At 39.2% G+C, this 21178-nt stretch overlaps 2 protein-coding genes across 3 annotated transcripts in view; one reads left to right on the top strand and one right to left on the bottom strand.

Moving 5' to 3' along the window:
• The window catches only part of LOC146004746 (15-hydroxyprostaglandin dehydrogenase [NAD(+)]-like), a 224800-nt gene that overhangs the window by 135192 nt on the left and 68430 nt on the right, over nucleotides 1-21178 (bottom strand). The window lies entirely within an intron of this gene.
• LOC146004808 (UNC93-like protein) overlaps nucleotides 1-21178 on the top strand; it is a 113679-nt gene that overhangs the window by 28721 nt on the left and 63780 nt on the right. Inside the window, exons 3-4 of the mRNA XM_083143834.1 lie at nucleotides 3017-3221; nucleotides 15479-15641. Coding sequence (XP_082999960.1) covers nucleotides 3017-3221; nucleotides 15479-15641 — 368 coding nt within the window. The remainder of the gene's footprint in view (nucleotides 1-3016; nucleotides 3222-15478; nucleotides 15642-21178) is intronic.

The following is a 21178-nucleotide window of genomic DNA, read 5'->3' on the forward strand; positions in this document are numbered from 1 at the left end:
ATGAATTGCTTCATGATGCCTAACTTAATATGGAGTGGAGGAAGGACAGCTTTATCTCTAGGAATCAAAGATTCACTCACAACATTTTTCTGTCCTGGTATAAGATCAGTACGATTTGGCCAGTGTCTTCTCGTCCAGTGTTCATTTCGTGCTCTGCTATCCCAGAAACACATAAAGCAGGGATACTTAGTAAAACCAGTTTGTTGACGAAGAACAATTAACACTTTTAAATCAGAGCAAACAATCCAGTTATGCTTGTTGTACTTTATCTTTTCCAACATGAACCTCAAGTTTATGTACGTTTCCTTCAAAACTACTGAATATCCTAGAGGTATTGAGGGCAGCAAGTTGCCGTTACGAAGCAGTACTGCTTTCATGCTCCTCACCGAACTGTCAACAACTAACCTCTAATCAGCAGCATTATACTCGACTCCAAGGGCTTTAATCAAACCTACCACGTTTTTGCAGTACACCAGTTTATCCACCTTTGAAAAAAAATGTACAAGTTCATTTTCCCTATGTCTGTACCAAGCAAACGTAGTTCCCGGAGCAAGTAAATTCTTTTCTTTGAGTCGCGATCCAAGAAGTTCAGTACTAATTTTGGGTAAATACAGGTCTCTAACTAAATCGTTTAACTCACTTTGAGTGAACAGACGAGGAGAAGAAGGTTCACTTGTTTGAAATGAAGGATCATGTTCGTGTTGAGAGGTCTCTTCTGATTCACCACTGTTATCCTCCAGCTGCGTAGGTGCAGGGATTGGCAGTTCATCACTGTGTGGAAGGGGGCGGATGGCTGATCTAAGATTGGTATTTTTGACAGATTTCTTGTTCTTCATGTTTATGCCTTGCACGTTACATAAACAGAAGTAACAATCACTTGTGTGATCTCGAGGTTCCAACCACACCATTGGACAACCAAACTTCAGTGAAGCGCGTTTTCCTTTCACCCAATGATTCATGTTCACTGAACATGTACTATATATGTAATGAGGTGCCCAGGCTTTGTCTTGATCGCCTAGACGAACACCAAAATATGCCAAGTAGGCCCTTTTGTAGAAAGAAGTAATATTTCTCCTCTTCCACAAGCCCATTGTTGGACGCCAAGTTTCTTAAAACAAAATTGAAATTAACTGCAAATTACTTAAGTAGATATATCCTAACTAATTGTCTTATACTAGCAATATGGCGGTTTCGTTAGAAATTGAAAAAGCTTTTAAAAAAAATCCTGACGTGATGAGAAGGAACGAAATGTCATTTCTGTCATCACTGATGGTAAGCTCTCTGAAAATGTAATTACTTTCGCTGAAGCAAATTGATCGCATACTTGTGTAATTGCAGAAGAATATTTTATTTACACACCAATATTGATCAATATTTTGAACGTTTTTTAATTTCAATTTTCAAGTATCGGTATCGGTATAAGTGGGTATCGGTGAGAGTATCGGCATCGGTATCGGTGGGTATCGGTGAGAGTATCGGTATCGGTTGGTATCAGTGAGAGTATCGGCTTCGGTATCGGTGTGTATCGGTGAGAGTATTGATATCGGTATCGGTGAATATCGGTGAGATTATCGGTATCGCTATCGCTGGATATCGGTGAGCGTATCGGTATCGGTGGGCATCGGTGAGAGTATCGGTATCGGTTCAAAGTGTTGTCGGCTCAGCCTTATTTATAACAATAGAAGAAGACGTCAACAATTCTCAATATACGTACATTGGTGAATGGGGAACACTATTATGTAAATAAAAATAAACAAAACTAATGGATTTGATTGATTTGGTGTTTTAAGTCCACTTTATGCACAGTAAGGCTAATCGGGACTGGACCTACAGATTAAAGTGGGATCCGAACCACTATGTGCCTCCACCGGGTATCAAACCCGAGATCCCTTGATTACAAGGCAACGACGCTACCACTGCGCCATCGGGGAGGCCCTAAACAAAACTAAATATAACCCTGTATGTTGAGCGGAATTCTCGAAAGTCAGCAGGGCAGTTCTCCACCGGTTCCTCCTTAACGACATCCCTGTTTGTGCAAATGGGAAGCATAGATGTTGGGATTGTTAACAGGTTTTTACGACAGCAACTTCCCAACTTTTGCTGGTAAACGATGTGACCTTCAGACTGTGTGCGTTTTCCTGCTTCTTGAAAGCAGATAAACAGACAATTCCGCATTGAGTTTCGAATTCTTTCGAACACACCCGGTTCACTTCGGAATTGGTTACAAGCATGTAGTACAATTGAGGACTAAAAGTGGTAAACGTTGTAAGTGCCAAAAGCGAAAGTGTTGGGAAATCGCATTGTTCAGCACATCAGCCCGTAAGAACGTGCACACTAGTGACCTCTTTACACGCCCTTTGAACTACTGAGAGGTCTACAAGCCACATTTTACGTTTACCACATTATCAAGCATGGCACATTTCACAGTCTAACGTGGAAATCGATGTTTGAATTATTGTGACACTTACAGCGTTTACCAATTTTAGTATTAAATTCTCTGTACTGCTTGTATCTATCCTGTTTGATTACAACGCCACCTCTAGTAAATGTTCTCTTTTGTAAACAAAGAGCAAGGAGTAAAGCACTCGGTGTTTACAAAATGGAATCAGTGACGGCTTCTAACCACACATTCGCAAACATTATTAGCATTTTACCAACTAGGACGACGTTTACAAACAATGAAGTCAGTGGCGGCTTGTAATCACACATTCGCAATTATCTCGAAATCGGCTCGTTTGCGCACCCATGTTTACCGAGACTTTTTTGCTTCTATTATCGTGTACTTTCAACTGTGTCAGTTTGCGGTATTACTTATGATACACCCTGTATATCGCTTGAGCAGCTTTTTCCACACACTTGACGTGCCTGTCTCTCTTGTCGTCTGTCACTTCTGTGTGAGATCTCATGTCGCTTGTTACTTCGGTCTGAAAGCTCCCTTAGGCAGCGATCAGACCAAAGTGACAAGCGACAATCACATTTCTTGGTCCAGATTCGAAGCATATTTTTTCTATTGCAGTGCTATCATTTGGAGAATCCAACAGCAACAGTACGGTGGACATTGAGGAAATTTGCGGCGTTAACTTCTGCCACCAGGACACTGGGGAGAATGCGAACCTCAAGAGACCGGAGGACACAAAGATTTACACGCTGGCAGGAATCTACATGGGATGCATGGTCATAGCCTCCCTCATAGTCGCTGTCTGCGTCGACTCTCTCAAGAGGTAATTCCACCAGGTAGAGTACAGCGGGATGCTACTAAGAGGGTCAATATTTATATTTTGAGCCTAACAATGAAAAAACAGGAATTTGGCATTGAAAACTGCTTTATTGTTTTTCGAAGTATTCTCCTTTATGATCAATACACTTTTGCATTCGTTCGAACCATTTGTCAAAGCAGTTTTTCCAATCTTCTTGAGACACCTCCATAACATGGTTTTTGAACGCATCAACGGCGTCTTCCGCCGACGAAAATCGTCCGCGCAATTTATTCTTGACATTCGGGAACAAGAAGAAGTCATTGGGTGCCAAATCAGGACTGTACGGCGGATGACCCATCAATTCGATTTTTTGACTGTTCATAAAGTCGGTTGTTAGACGAGATGTGTGACAGCTGGCATTGTCTTGATGAAGAATGATCCGACGGCGTTTGTTTGTTTTCCGTATTTGACCGAAGACCTCTGGCAAACAAATTGTTGTGTACCATTCAGAGTTGACCGTTCTACGTTCCTCTAAAGGCACAGTTGCCACATGACCAGTTTTCCCGAAAAAAAAACAGGCGACCATTTGTTTTTATGTGCTTCGAGCGCGAACAACTTTTGTTGGATTGGGTTCATCTTGAAACACCCATACAGTCGACTGCTGTTTACGTTCCGGCTCATATGCATATATCCATGATTCGTCACCTGTTACAATCTTATATACGTCTTTTGAAGCACCACGATTGTATTTATTGAGAATTTGTTTGCACCAATTGACGCGAGCGTCTTTTTGAGTTTTTGTCAAATTGTGTGGGATCCAACGAGAACATACCTTTCTCACAGCTAAATGATCATGTAATATTTTATATATGCTGGTGGAACTAATGCCTATGGTTGCCTCAATCTCACAGTATGTCACATGACTATCTTGCAGTATTAGGTTTTGCACAGCATCAATGTTTTCTTGAACAACAACTGATTTTGGACGACCTTCGCGAATCTCGTCGGTGAGCGAATGGCGGCCACTATTAAATTCGTTATACCAGCGTTTCACAGTGACAAAGGATGGGGCTTCATCGCCAAATGTGGAAGTAAGTTGATCGATGCACTCTTGTCTTGATAATCCACGTCGAAAATCGTAAAAGATCATCGCACGAAAATGTTCACGAGTTAATTCCATTTTATTGTTGTCGCGCAATCTCCAAGGCAACATAAACAACACAAATGAAGCTATTGACAAAACATTTGAAGTACGTTATGGTCAATAATGCCAGACGATTCCGTGCAAACGTCAAATCGCGCCTAACTTCAATCAGTGTTGCCAAGGCTCAAAATATAAATAGTGACCCTCGTATTTTCAGTTGGGAGTTTTAGCAAATTATGTTTTCGCTAGGAGGCATTATTACATTAGTCATATCGTTCTAATGGATATCCTTTTGGACGATTGCATCCCATGTCTCCTAATATAATCCCGTTTCGCGTAATGGCTTATCAGCACATGCTAATCAGAACCTCCCCTAGTTTTGGAACCCAATCGCCGCCACTGCTTACAATGAAAGGGGCCCGGGGTCCATGGAGATACACTGCACTGGTTCGGGTCTCACATTAAAGGTTTGAAGTCTCAATTAGTTCATCTGATCACAAACTGGACCTCAAACGAACACTTGTATTGTTTTGATGTGACTATATACCGTGCGTCCATTTCCTTGCAAGGCCGAGAGATCGGGAGAAGCGGAAATGCGCACATTTTCGACCAGTAACGTCCCGCTTAAGTTTACCCTCGAAACCGTTTTGCTTCGCTCGGAATCGTTTGGAGGTTTCGAATGTGCAAGACTGTATCAAGATTAAGTTGCAGACTAAACCGTCAAAAGTCAATGGTTTTCGTAAGCATTATTTGCAATCTGAAAACTCCGAGCTTGAGTTGTTCTCTCCTTCGCGACTACGGGTACCCTGAACAGAGCTGCGAATGGAGTGAGGAACAGACCTTGAACCAAGAGCGTGTTCATTTCATACCGTGTGAAAGAGTGAGGTTTCTGGTTACTTACCGTACTACTTCTTTGTGTAATTGCAGTGTGTGTGTATTTTGTGTGTAAGTGAGGCGATTGATATACTAGCCGTAAAGTTCACGTTAGAACAAATAATTTTAATGTATGACTTACGTGAAAACAGACTCGTGTAGAGACATGTGTAGGCAATTTGCACAGAAATTCCCTGGCGTTATTATTTATGGGGAACCTTAATAAAGAGAGTCTACAGAAATAACCTTCATAGTATTGAAAAACTAAGGGCAAGACTTGGAAGTATAAATGTTATATTAACGCTATCTGTTGAATTTATCACGTAACTACTTGATTGATTGATTGATTTGTTGTTTTTAAGTCCACTTTTTACACAGAAAGACTAATCGGGAATGGACATACAGTTTAAAGTGGGATCTGAACCCCTGTGTCTTCACCGGGTATCTAATTCGGGACCCCTTGATTACAAGGCAACGACGCTACCACTGCACCACAACTACTTGACTATGCAACGATACTTCACACTGAATATACGTATATTGTACGCGAAGGATGAGCAGACTTTAACACAATTTTAAAATTAAATTGCAAGTCCTCAGCGCTCAACTGCTTTTCATAATGTCATTATACTTACATTGCAAGAATTAAACAACACAACTCAACTTCCAAAATATTATTTCACTTTATAACATTTGATATAAACTCATTTTCGATTTCTGACACAAGACATTTTAAGTCAATCTTCTTACATATAACAAAAACGAATCGAAACCAACATCTTAAAACAAATATCGACATTGATACAGCGTTCTTAATCTCAATAGTTCCCTGTTAATTTTATAAACTTGTACGCAATAGAAATCAAGTAAATATTAGTTATTTGTGAATGTAGAAGAGAGTCACATAGTCCACCCACTCTCTATAGAAAACTACTCGAGGGATCAAACATTTTATGATCACCCTGTATGTTATCTAAAATGTGCAGATCACAAGGAGTTTTCTCAAGACATAAAAATTATGGGTCCAATTATGAGGCATATATAATTCACACATACGTGAAACAATACTTAGTCTTGTTAGCTAAACTACTTAATATAAATAATATACAAAATGCTGAGTGATTACAAAACTCTTCAGTACATTGATTATTGAAACATTACACATTCAATAAACAACTTGCCCCAAATTATCATTATTTGATCTATATATATATATTTGCATTAACCTTGGTTTGGTTAAAACATGCTTGATCCCTGCATAATATTTAGACATACAACAATATGCGACAAGTTTTGCGCATTCCAAGCAATCTCTTAGATAACGTAGAATACTCCTCATGAGTGGTAAATAGTAAACTTTCTGACACTGTGCTAAAACTTTATCATAACCAAAGTGACCTTTTAAATCATGGACTTTATGCAGCACTAAGGGAATAAGTTCCTCAGGAACAAAAATTTTACATTTTTCCTCAGGATTTGCTTTGTAGAACAGAATATCTTCATGTAGAAAATATTTACTTGAAATTCTATGCAAGGAGTCATCCTTAAGTGAATTTATATTACGATTATAGGTCTCATCTGACCTTTGTGCAGAGCTCCACATATTTGAGACTCCCTCCTGTTTAAGATCTAGTATCACTTGATTTATATACAGACATTCTCCAGATATTTTATTATATTCACTCACTGGGAACCTGCTCAAAGTGTCTGCTATAAAATTAGAGGAACCTGACACGTGATGAAAGGTAAAATTTCAGTGCCCATCTCGTTAAACGAGGGTTCAATGACTTTCCAGTTTCCAACCAGGAAAGTGACTTATGATCCGAGTATATGTGGAAATGCTTTCCCTTAAGGTATATCGAAAATTTTTCTACTGCAAAAAGAATAGCTAAACACTCTAGTTCATGAGTACTGTAAATCGCTTCTGTACCACGAAGTGTACGACTGGCATATTGAATGACACGTGTTCCATCACTTGCTTCTTGCTACAGTACACTTCCAGACTGAAATCCGGCTGTCGTAGGGCTGGGGCAGCTACTAATGCATTCTTTAACTTAACGAAAGCTTCTTGATGTATCGGACTCCATTCATAAATAGTATCCTTACGTAACAGGCTGTATAATGGTGTGACTATATGCGAGTAGTTAGGAATAAATCGGCTTCTCCAGTTCGCCAATCCAATGAATTTTCTCAGTGATTTCTTATTGTTTGGGATTGGAAATTGTAACAATGCTGCATCCTTAGAACGATCCACTTTAATTTTTGTACCAGATATTACATGTCCAAGAAATAGAATTTCTTCCTGGAAAAACGTGCACTTCTCAAACTTAATGGACATATTGGCCTTTCGAACAACCTGCAATGTATACTCCAAATGTTTGAAATGTTCACTAGCAGTCGAACCGGTCCAAAAACATTGTTCACGCGATCCATAAACACAGACACCGCTGATTTAATACCAAAAGGTAAATAACAGAACACGTGCTGGCGCCCTCTATATGAAAAAGCCGTATATGAATAGGAGTCTTGAGTTAGCGGTATCTGGAAATATCCACATGATAAATCAATCGAACTAAAGAATGTAGCACCATGAAAGTGTTGCAGAAGTTCAGTTATGGGTTCGACTTGGGTGAGAGGGGAAATCACATGCTGATTCAAACGACGAAAGTCTACCACTGGACGCCATTGTCCATTTGCCTTTGGAACTATGTGCAATGGATTGAGGTAAGGGGACGACATTTCCTTTATAATGCCCCAGTTCTTCCACTTATTCAATTCACTCTCCAAAGCTGTCCTTTTAGCAAAAGGAACCGGATAAATTGTAGCACGAATTGGTAAATCAGTATCCAACATTATCTTGTATGGTTCAACATGAGCGGGTCTAGGCTTATTCGAAAACTGCGTCCTATATTTTAGTAGCAACTCACGTAAGAGCGCTTGCTGACGTGAGGAGAGTTTACTAGAATTTTGTACTGTTGATACAATTTTCTCTTCAGATACTATGTAGATTTCTTCCGAATTTGTGTTCATTGGCAAATTTTCTGCCGTAATGCACTGAACCCTTTTATCAACATGCTGATCGTTAGGCTTCAGCCGATACAAAGACTGTGTCACCTCTTGTTTTGCAGGAGATACCAATGTAACTTCTTCCTGTCTAAAATTCAGTATAGCTTTATATTGCTTAAGGAATGGTATACCTAAGATTATATCTGCATGTAATTGTTTTAACACAAACATTTCCAACGGAAAAGTCTCCGACTGTATTAAAAGATGAAGGATTTTCCTAGCAACAGCTCGAAATTTTTGTTGTCCAGCAAATGGTAATAATTTTACCTGATCTATCGATTCCAATCTCGCACTTTGTACAATGGACTTTATACTGCACCATAATTCGTAACTCATTAGATTACATTGACTTCCACTGTCAATAATACATCGAATTGTTAAATTACAAATATACCCAAAAATAACAGGTTGATCGGTAATAGGAAATGGTACACCACTATCATCCATGGTCCAAGTGGGTTCCTCTTCGTACCATTCCAGTTGGAAAAAGACTGCTAGCTGGTCATTGTCTTTAAAATTATCATATACAGGAAAAATATTCGTAATTTGTGACTGAACATTTTGTGAACCATATTCTGTGTTAAAACTTGCAACACAGCCCTCTGTATTCTCACTGCGAGTAAATCGGGCTCCATTTACCCACGGCGTTCGTTTGACTGTAACTCCATCGCTGGTTGTATTAATTCTTTAACTTGTGTTTCTCTGGGATCAAATGAAACAGCGTTTTCAATCAATCGACTACCTGAAATAGCATTACTGTTACGAGAAGCGAATGATTGTTCACAGGGCTGACGACAATTACAACATAAATTTACTTCACTGATTAAACCTTGACTATTGTTCGGGGAATAAGGCAAACAAGCCACATTAGGATCTGAATTGGACCTCGTTTGTAGATAATGTTGCCTTGTATTAGAACGTCTATCATTCTGTGGTGTCGCACTGTCTCGTCGAAATTGGGTATTGTTATAACTTCTGTTATTTGCATTAAAGATTCTTCTAAAGAACTGTTGATTTCCATAATTATTTTGATTCCTTCTTCTGAATGTAAAGTCCTGACGCCGATCAGAATTGTCAATCACATTTTGCCCTCTATTATACGAGCTACCACCGGATGTAGAACCAGAATTAGAATATCTATTGTTGCGAGAAAACTGTCCATTATTCCTTTGATTGGGATTTTGCTCACAGTTCCTTCGTTGCTGTTAACTGTCTGAACTTTGTACTTTTGTTTATCTCTGAAATCTGACGCATTTGAATCCTTAGTAAACCCGGATGTTCTCACTTCAAAATCACTAGGCAAATCACACTTCTTACCAGATTTGGTCTTTATCAAGTCCAGTCTCTTCAGTAAATTAATAACGTCGTCTACCTTCGTTAGACCAGCACCTAATATCGTCTCTGCCGTAATCGATGGAAACTGATTAATCAAAATGTCTATGACTTCTGCATCTTTAGGACGCTCTACCAAATTGTAATATGTTGAATAAGTACGAGTGGCAAACACCTCCATGCTCATACCGCTATTTTGATCATACTTTCTGTTCCTCAATTCTGACAACTGAGCCTGCGCCAATGAGTATGAAGTGTACTGGTTCAAAAACTCACGTACAAAATGTTTGTATGTCGTAAAGGAATCCACTTGCGTATTGTACCATTCCTCGGCTGGCCCTTGAAAACAATTCCGAATACATTCCAATCTCTGAACGTTTGGAATCTGAAGGAAATCCAAATGTGAAGTTAAGGTTTTAATAAGCTTCCTTGGGCTAGATTTCTCTGGATTTCCAGAAATTTTGGCAACATATTCAACTCATTCAACCGTAGATACTTTCGTGGTTGTTCCTTAGAAGTAGATGGTTTATTTGTATCAGAATCAATGAAAGTAGCGTGCGTATTGTGCTTCGTGTTGTAATTAGGTTTAAATCGTTTGCCAGAAGTTGCTTGCGAATTATATCTAGTTTTGTTTACTTCAGACATATCAGAGTCTATATTGCTAGATTGTGAAGCATTATTTGCTGGATCAACATAACTAACATGTGAAGTTTTATGAGGTTTCTTTAATCGAGAATTTCGCACATTAACTGGTGAAGTAGGAGCTGCCAATTAGATTTAGGATTTCCTGTAGATTTGCATTTTCCTGACATATGCAATGGAAAAGATTCATCTTCTGAAGCACTGGAAGATGACAAGGATAAAGGTACAGGATGCTCTGGATTACATGAAATTTCAGTAATGTTGCCTTTGTTCCCTGCAGCTTTATGGATTTTTGAAGTATTAGTCATCAGCAATTTAGCTGTTACATCACTTAATCGTGCTTCACAGATCTCAACACGTTGAATTAAACCTTCATTATTACTTTCCCTAATCTGGTTGATAACATTCCACTGCTCGTTTACCTGCAAACCCAATCCAGCAACACTATCTTCTAACTTACGAATGCTGTTGGTATTCGCTTCACCAGAAAATTTTCATCCAACACTTTAACTTGTCCCTTTATTAGATCCTTTGCTGTTTTGAAAGCTTCAGCAACCTGCCCAATCTCCATCCGGACTGAGTTGCCCAACTCCTTAACAGTGTTGTTCATATTTTCCAAACACTTCACCGTTCTGTCTTCAAGTTCTGCAAACTGCTCTTTCTGAGATTTCTCATGCTCTGACAATTGCTCTATCTGAGATTTTTCAAGCTCTGACTACTGCTCTTTCTGAGATTTTTCAAGCTCTGACAACTTTTGCCTTACGCTGTCATTCATTCCTTCAATTCCCGAAACATATTTTTTTATAAATGTATATTTGGTTGTAGCTTTGCTGCTATGCACCAGTTACATTTGTTTTACATTTTATAATTTTACAATTTCATAATTTTACAATTTTATAATTTTACAATTTCATAATTTTACAATTTTATAATTTTACAATTTCATAATTTTATAATATAATATTTTCTCTCACAATATAGTTTTTAAGTACATATATTATTTTCTTCGTTGGGTTCCTCAAAAGTGTTGACAAGTCGTATGCGCCATTATATCCTGCTTCTTTTAGATCTCTTGAGAAATAATCATTCGTAGTTACATTAAGGCGACATTCAAATATAATGTGATCAGGTGTTCCTTCAGTTGCACCACACTGACAGATTGGGGATTGAACAATCTTCCTAGCGTACAGGTCTTTAGGGGCTAGGGTGTAATTTAGCCGACATCTAAGAAGGCTTGTTAAAGAGTTTCTTGAAAGGTTAATGTCTTGATACCAAGGTTCTTTAGGTATAAGTGATTGAATTGAATAATATTTTTTTCCATTAGTCTTACCTGTAATTGTCCATTGTTTCTGCCAACTTTTCAACAATTCTGTTTTAGCATGCGACTCGAGCGCTTTTGCAGAAAATTTGATCCGAAGCGATCGGTGACTTGATTCTTCAGCTGCGTACTTGTCTAATGCGTCTGCTATGTGGTTCCCTTCTATGTATGTATGCCCAGGAGTCCAGACAAAAGAAATACTGTATCCTGAGTTGGTTAGTTTGTGATACAACATTTTTATGTTAACAATGTACCAGTCTACATAGTAAGCAGCTGTTATCGATCCCAGGGAGTGTAAGACTGACGCTGAATCAGTGGCGATCACTACCCTCTTGAGGTTTTTCTCCTGTATATACAACAAAGCTTGACGAATAGCAAACGCTTCCGCCGTGAATATTAAAAATTCTGCAGGTAATGGGTAGATTTTGTATTCCATTAGATTATTGCAATATATTGCAGCTCCAGTGTTACCAGTTGCGAACTTTGATGCGTCTGTATATACTATGTAAAAATCTTCATGCACTACAGAGTGTACATATTCCATGAATATGTTATTCACCATACTTGGCATTGACGTTCGTGTATCTTTATCTGGATATGGAGGAAAGTGAACGGGAAGTATTGTTGCTAATTTAAAATAGTCTGTCGTAAAGCACGGAGACGTTGAAAATCTAATAACTTTCGGTATGAAATCCTTAATCGACTTGTATGCTGTGAATAAGATTGGAAGATTTTATTTATATTTAGCTGTACGGTTTGATGACATTAAGGCTTGTAAAAGTGATAATTTTGGTATTATCGGACTGGATGTGGAAGACATCTTTTTCATTAAGAATTTTCTCGCAAGATATTGTGCCCGTAGATGAAATGGTGGTTCTCCTACTTCAACAAACAAAGTTACATATGCTGGTAAGGTTTGGGCACAAATGTCAATATTATTGATCTCGTTGGCTCAGCAATTCGACTTCCATTTTCGTCAATTTTGTATTTCATTATTCGTCTCACTTTGAGTACGTTGAAAACATTAGGTTTTATGTTTTCTAATAACTCATCATCTGTAAATGGGGTATCTATTCCGTTAATTACACCCATTCTCCTCACTTTATGTGCTGATACATAAGCAAACCAGTTATTGTTCATTAGAACTGGATGAGAGAGAAAGTTGTTAGCATTTTTCGCAGATTTGAATTCCAATTTCGCCAGATTTTCCCCCATGGTCTCAATAGTCTTTAGACCTTCTATTTGGGTTTCATGATGTTTATTCCCAATTTTAGTATATGTAGCTCTCCAATATTTCTTCTATTTGTTCCATTAATTTCATTTGCACTTCTTACAAATATATCGTAAGGACCCCATTGGTTATTTTTGTATGTAATTGTTTCATGATCTTTAGATTTTTTAACTTGATGTGTATTTACTGTATCCTGTGATAGGTTTTTCTGAGAGACATAACTTTTGTCTTGACTAGCTACGCTAGCAGGAACCCAAACTTCCATACATTCCGAAGTGTCTGTGTCACTTACTTGGGTATTCATTTTGTTTAATGTTCATTTTTGTCTAGTGGAAACACTATAGATTCTCTATCCACTCGAAACGCAAAATCTTCTCCTACATCATTGTTCACTTACCGAAAAGGACAATCTTCCCGAAACATGACCAATAATTGAGCATTAAAATCTGAAGTACCCGTAGGTAATGGCACGATAGGAACATCCTTCGTTGTCATTGCACTAATTTGTATTCACGACAACAGAACGAAAATATGAAGTACACAAAGGAAGGAACACTAATAAGTCTACAAATTATAATTCTTCAGTGTAACCAAATTCCCGCACACTGGCCACCAATTTCTTGCAACGATACTTCACACTGAATATATATTGTACGCGAAGGATGAGCAGACTTTAACACAATTTTAAAATTAAATTGCAAGTCCTCAGCGCTCAACTGGTTTTCATAATGTTATTATACTTACATTGCAAGAATTAAACAACACAACTCAACTTCCAAAATATTAAAATATAATATTAATTATAATATAATATAATATAATATAATACAATATATAATGTAATTATAATATTTGATATAAACTCATTTTCGATTTCTGACACAAGACATTTTAAGTCAATCTTCTTACATATAACAAAAACGAATCGAAACCAACAACTTAAAACAAATATCGACATTGATACAGCGTTCTTAATCTCAATAGTTCCCTGTTAATTTTATAAACTTGTACGCAATAGAAATGAAGTAAATATTAGTTATTTGAGAATGTAGAAGCCAGTCACATTGCAGTGTGTGTGTCTTGTGTGTAAGTGAGGCGATTGATATACTAGCCGCAAAGTTCACGTTGGAACAAATAATTTTAATGGATGACTTACGTGAAAACGTGTTGAGACATGTGCAGGCAATTTGCACAGAAATTCCCTGGAGTTATTATTTATGGGGAACCTTAATAAATATAATCTACTGAAATAACCTTCATAGTATCGACGAACTAAGGGCAAGACTTGGAAGTATAAATGTTATATTAACGCTATCTGTTGAATTTATCACGTAACTACTTGATTGATTAATTGATTTGTTGTTTTTAAGTCCACTTTTTACACAGAAAGACTAATCGGGACTGGACCTACAGTTTAAAGTGGGATCCGAACCACTGTGTCTTCACCGGGTATCGAATTCGGGACCCCTTGATTACAAGGCAACGACGCTACCACTGCACCTCAACTACTTGACTACTTGAAAACAGCAAATAGGCCATATTGGGTACTAGGTAATATTGGGTTCAGGCATCTTAGTTTATTATCTAAATTTTAGTTTTTCTCACCAGATGGTGCTTAGAAAAGAATACTGTAAGTTTTTGTTATAAATACGACTATTTAATGAACCAACACAATTGAAAAACATTTCAAAATAGTGTTGTAAATTAATTTGTATGTAATGTATAATGTTTTTTGTAAACTATATAAACTATGTTTAAATCATTGTAATCCCTATCTCCCTCTGGAAAAATGACGCTAAATTACAGGAAATTAAATGAAATATAATTTCTAAGGGTGAGTTCAGCGATATTATTACGAGACTCCTGACATAATGGCTGCACTAAACCATCTCGACCTTCCATTAACAAGGTAAATGACGTATTTTGCTGGAAAAGCTTGATACTGACGTAAACTTCTGAAAAGCCTACGTCTGGTAGCTAGCAGTAGGGACGTTTCGGTATGGAGGGGGGGTCTGAACCAAGTGTCTCAAAATATTAATAATAATAATAATAATAATAATAATGTTTAAACTACAATAATTATGTTAAATTAATTAAAATAGCATTAATTTAAATATTCAAATTAATAAAAAATTATATTTTAATTACATGAACAGGTAAATAGACGGTATATGAATAGTGATATAACAGCACGTATTCATTATCTAGCTTTCGTGTAGTTAACGTCGGCAAAATTAAAAAAAACTGCCCTTCCAAAGAAATTAATGTCAAATAGATAAGGAATTAACATTTATTGGATATATGAAAAAGTATGTTAGTTTCAGTTGACGAAAAGTAAAGCCTGGTGATATTTTATGAATGTTACGTCAAAAATAGTAATAAATCTTGCATAAATCTTTGTTACTATCATTCATAGTCGTATGATCCCAATATAATCCTTGCGTTCTAATAAGTTTGGCTGAAATAAATAACTCTCGATTAAATAACAAGTATATTTTCCTTATTTAATTCTAGTTTTTTTATTATTTCATTACTTAATTTTTGAAGTTAGTAAGTTTTTAGGGGGCTGGGATCCGGACACCCTGGACCAACCCTATATACGTCCTTGGCTACAAGATGTATACATTTACATGAAATGAGATGGCTATTGTCAATTTTTATCTCTTTCTTTCTAGGTACAACGAAGAATCTAGGCAGGGAAGCGCCACTGGTGTTTCCAGTCTGAAACTTCTAGGGGCGACCTTCAAACTGGTCTGCACGAGGCGACAACTTTTAATCATTCCAATCTCTTTTTGGCTGGGAATGGAACAGGCGTTTATAGGCGCTGACTTCACTCAGGTAAGAGATATCCAATCTCTTTCACTACAACGTGACAATTTTAACCACCAATCTATTCTCCAGGACAGGATATGACGGCCTTCGACTCACCTATCCTAGGAGACACCCCAGCCGCAAATCTTGGGTTGTGGTAGTAGTAGTAGTGTCCCGGTTCTAAGCCCTCATTTGGGGCTTGAATCATCATGTGGGGCTCGTCAGTGTTGCCAACCCACTCTACAAAAATTCCACTATATGATTTTTCACAGGCTAAGCTAACCTACAAATAGGAGTTGGCAACACTGTGGGCACTGTAGCCTTTTATGAGGGGGGTCCATTGCCCCCCTCTCTGTTTACATCTGGCAACACTGCCGTAGATTTTTTGACAGTGTTGTTAACCTACTGGGTTTTTTACTGTAAATTTTTATTAAAGGACCTGAGAGGCTCATGTATTTTTTATGTTTGGCAATATTGTTGGGGGCACAGAGTTGGCAACACTGTGGGCACTGTAGCTTTTTATGAGAGGGGTCTATTGCCCCCTGTTTACATCTGGCAACACCGCCGTAGATTTTTTGACAGTGTTGTTAACCTACTGGGTTTTTCACTGTAAATTTTCATCAAAGGGCCTGAGGGGTCCATGTATTTTTTTATGTCTGGTAACACTGTTGGGGGCCTAGTGTTGGCGACCTGTGGGTTTTTACTGTAGTTTTTTATGAGGGGGACCTATTGTCCCCTTTTTATATTTGGCAACTCTATTGGATGTTTTTTTTTTTGAGGCTTGGGTTTTGCCAACCCATCCGAAGAAAATTCCACTATATGATCTTTCACTGGCTAAGCTAACCTACAAATAAGAATTGGCAACACTGACGAGGCTCAAATTATCATTTGAGGCTTGAATCATCATTTGATGCTCGTCGGTGTTACCAACCCACTCTACAAAAATTCCACTATATGATATTTTAAAGCCTTTCACGGTGTATGTTAACCTCACAAGCAGTGTTGCCAACTCGGGGCGAGGCGTAGTTTTTTATGGTGTATGTTAACCCCACCAGCAGTGTTTCCAACTTGTTGTAGCTTCTCATGGTGTATAATTTTTAGTTGTTTTTTTTTTTTGTGTGTGTGTGTGTGTGTGTGTGTGTGTATATGTGCCCGGGCGAGGCGTAGCTTTTCACGGTGTATGTTAATTTTACTAGCAGTGTTTCCTACTAGCAGTGTTTCCAACTGGTTGTAGTTTTTCACGGTGTATAATTTTTTTAGCTTTTTGTGTGTGTGAGTGTACGTGTGCCCGAACAAAACGTAGCTTTTCACGATGTGTTTTTGATAATGTATGTTAACCTCACTGGCAGTGTTGCCAACTCGCTCTATAAAACACTAAACTCGCTGAAATGGCGCTCACTGAAATGGCACTCGCTAAAAATGGGCGCTCGGGGTCAGTTCTCAGAGAAAGGTTAATTTAACCTAATTTTTTTTTTGTACGAAGCAAACATATCCCACTCTCTTCTTCCCCGGCATGCTTTATGTTTGCGTAGGGGGTAAAGAAAAAGGGCTTTGCTTTACCAACGCTGAAATTGGCTTGCTCGAAACGAATCGCTAAATATAAAATAAAATAACAATGCCTATGAACCTGTTTGGCTTCAGGAAGCAGGCTATGGAGGCATCCGCCCAAAGCGCACCGTCGCCACCTGCAAGCTGGGACCTGTTACCCTCCCTATTATCTAAACTCAACGGTTTGTTGATTATACACTTGAATAGCATCCTGACCCAGTACGACGAGGATGTGGGCAAGACTTTCTACATATTCAACAACAACTTGAATTATTACCAATTCCCCATCTCCGGCAAACTGCAGTTTGACATGAATCCCGAGAATAAAGGAGAGGCCAAAATTTCCTCCGGTAAGAACATCTATCGCATCAAACACGATAGGATGAACAGTACCACCACGTACGATGTATCTGCTGGCGATCGCCTGTACATAGAGCTCTTGGACGACTACGACAAACTCATCCCTTTTTTCATAGAAATGAAAATTAGCTATCCTATAATAAATAACAATAATGCCTAACGATATTTTTTGCCATACGAAACGCGACGACCATGGCGACGAGCTTCTCATGCTCGACGTCAGGGTCAAGAAGCTGCGAAGCGATCTGCAGGCCCTCCAGTCCACGCTCAACTCCAGCCTCCAGTCCGAGATAGCCAGCTTGCAGTCTCAGTGCTTGGACCCTGTACTCAAGATTGATGCAGAGCTAAAATCGCTGCTACAAAAATACACCGACCTCGCGTCGATAGACAATCTCGACAAGCTGGCACTGAGTGTGGGCAATCTGCAGAACGAACTTCTGAAGCTGCAACAAACGCAAACCTCAGACGTTGAACAGCTGAAACAACGCTTGCAGGATCAAACAAGCAACATCCAGACCGAACTGCAAACTATCATCCAAAACATTAAAACACAAGGCGACTACGATAGCGTGAACGCTAGTATTGCTAAATTGCGCGAACAGTTTCAATCTTTCGAAATCCCTACGTTGGAAAGCATCAAGGCTGAGCTTCAAACGGATGTTTTGCATGCGGCCATCAACGAAGTAAAAACTAAACTCCAAACGCTGGAGGATTTTATCAACAATCTACCGTCGTCCAGCGAACTGAACGCCATTGCCCGTAGCGTGGCCAACATCAAACTCCAACTTGAGACCTACGAGGATTTCGGGAAGTTGCAAGGCACCATAACCCATATTGAGGATGCTCTTGCTGCCATTAGAAATGATCTGGCGAACGTTCACGATGAGCTGGAAACCAAACTGCCGGGCATCAGGGATACACTGGCCAACGTCCAACAGCAAATCACCAAACTGGAAAATCTGAATGCAGAATCCGAGTTGTCTCATTTCCATCACTTGATCGACGACATACAGACTAAGTTGGAAACCCTGCAACAATCTACCCCCACCCAGGATGACATAACGCAACTGCAAGAAGGCATACGTGCTGCTGCCGATGCCTCCGAGTTGGACGCGGTGAAAAAAGCTTTGGAATCGCTCCAAAACACGGTGGCCACCCTGCCTACCTCTCAGGAAATGAAAAGCGTGAAGAGAACTCTCAACCGAATACTCAAATCCGACGACATCAAAAACATCCAATCCGAAATTGAATCGATACGGGGGTCTGTCGCGATTTTACCTACCAACCAGAACATCACCGAGCTGCATGAATTGTTTGCGGAAATTAGAACCCAGGTCCACGACCTTGTAATACAGAGCTCCAAGTTGACGCTTGTAGAAAGCCTGCAGCAGATTATTGCCAGCGTGAAAGAGCAAATTGGGAGTATTGAGGCAAGTCAGGAATCGACTATAGCTAATTTCAGCACCCAACTACATGACTTAAATGAAAAATTCAAGAGTCTTATTGTTGATGTAAAGATCAAACCAAACTACGACACTGTTGTTCATGCTATCGAGGAACACCTGGAATCGGTGAATGGCAGATTGGAGGATGTGGAGACTGAGGTTCGAACCAACGTAAACACTCTAAATGCCAGCATCGACAATCTCAAGTCTACGATTGTCATCGAACTGTACAGCATACCAAACAGAGAGTTCTCCTCCCCTTTCAATCCAGGTTACAAACTCTACATGTTGACTCCTGCAAAAGCCTATCATCAATTTTTCCTCGCTGGCACACTTCAGTTCGTCAAGGTTTCCTACTGGTCTTTGCCTCACGCAACCCACTACCCAACCATGACCGTGACGAACATTGGCGATGAGCCTAAAATAAGAGGAGTTGAGCTGGTCGATTTCACACACCCCGAAAGTCGCGAGACTGCCTATGCCGAAGATGCCACTCAAATTATCGACATAGAAATAGGTGACAAGCTGTACATAGAAAACCCAGCATTGTCTGCAGCCAGAAATCCCATCCAGGCTATATTCTTATTTTCGCGCCATGTCTAGGCAGGGTATCGTGAACGAGCTTCATAAACCTGCACGACGAAACTACAAACGACTGGCGGTGGTGACCAAAGGCGTGGATGACCTTTGGCAGGCTGACCTTGTGGAAATGAGTAGCGGCAACCTAAAAAATTTACATAAAATCAATAAAGGATACAAGTATCTTCCTACTGTTATAGATACATTTTCAAAATTTGCGTGGGCTTTGCCCCTCAAGGCTAAAACAGGTGTGTGCGTAATGGAAGCATTCAAAACTATTTTCAATAAAAGTGGCAGGCGACCTCGATTTCTTCAAACGGATAACGGAAAAGAATTTTACAACTCGATATTTCAACAGTTTGTTCAGAAGCAAAATATTCAACATTACTCGATTTTCAGTCACATCAAAGCCAGCGTAGTAGAACGTTTTAACCGTACTCTCAAAACACGCATGTGGAAACGATTTACGCTTCAAGGTAACCACAAGTGGGTAGACGTACTTCCGGAACTCGTAAACGACTATAATCACAGTTTGCATAGCACGATACGCATGAAGCCTGCCGATGTCAGCAAGTCTGATGAGGCACGACTGATCTCTACTGTTTATTGCCCCAAGTACCGGCCCACTAACAAAAAAACCAAAATTCAAAATTGGAGACCAAGTAAGAATTAGTAAATTTAAGCGCATGTTTGAAAAAGGCTTTACCAAAAACTGGAGTACAGAACTTTTCACCGTTGCTCGATTGTTACCCGGTAACCGTCACACGTATATAATAAAAGATAATCGCGACGAAATTTTGAAAGGGCGATTCTACGAGGAGGAACTCTCCAAAACAAAATACCCCAATACGTATCTTATCGAAAAAATATTACGTAGAAAAGGTGACAAACTGTTGGTGAAATGGTTGGGACTCGAGGAAAAAAGTTGGATCGACGCAAACGAAGTGATTGTGTAACAGGTGCTTGGGATGTGGTGAGACGACTGCCAGATTTTCCCTCGGAGTGTCAGGCTAGGAAAAACGGCGAATTGTTGCCGGACAACATTCGCAGCCTTATTGTCGGACCTTCAGGGTGTGGGAAAACAACTTTACTTATTGATAATTTTCTTCTTGCTCCCGACTGGTTAGATTGGAAGAACAGGCACTTGTATGTTTTTTCCAAAAGTTTGGAGCAAGCAAAATATCAACAGCTGACAAAACTGTACGAAGGGCTGAGCATAGCTACCTTTGCCTCCGAAGTAATGCCACTAGACTGCTGCCATGAAAATTCGGTGGTGGTCTTCGACGATGTGATTTTGGAGAACCAGAACGAGATTCGCAATTTTTTTACTCAGGGGCGGCACAGAGGCATAGACTGCTTCTACCTTGCTCAGACCTTCTCCAAAATTCCCAAGCAGCTTCTCCGAGACAATGCTAATTTTATTTGCTTGTTTCGTCAAGACCACACCAATTTAAAACACGCCTACGATGATTATGTAGGCGGGGACATGAACTTCAATCAGTTTTCTAAATTTTGCTCTTCATGCTGGAACCAAGATGATTTCGGATTTGCCACGATAGACATGACGAGGAAACCTAATGACGGAAAGTACAGAAACAAAATTAACAATTTTCTAAACGTTGCGACGTTACA

This window comes from Lepisma saccharinum, chromosome 22, assembly GCF_977018435.1.
Source record: "Lepisma saccharinum chromosome 22, izLepSacc3.1, whole genome shotgun sequence".
NCBI lineage: Eukaryota > Metazoa > Arthropoda > Insecta > Zygentoma > Lepismatidae > Lepisma > Lepisma saccharinum.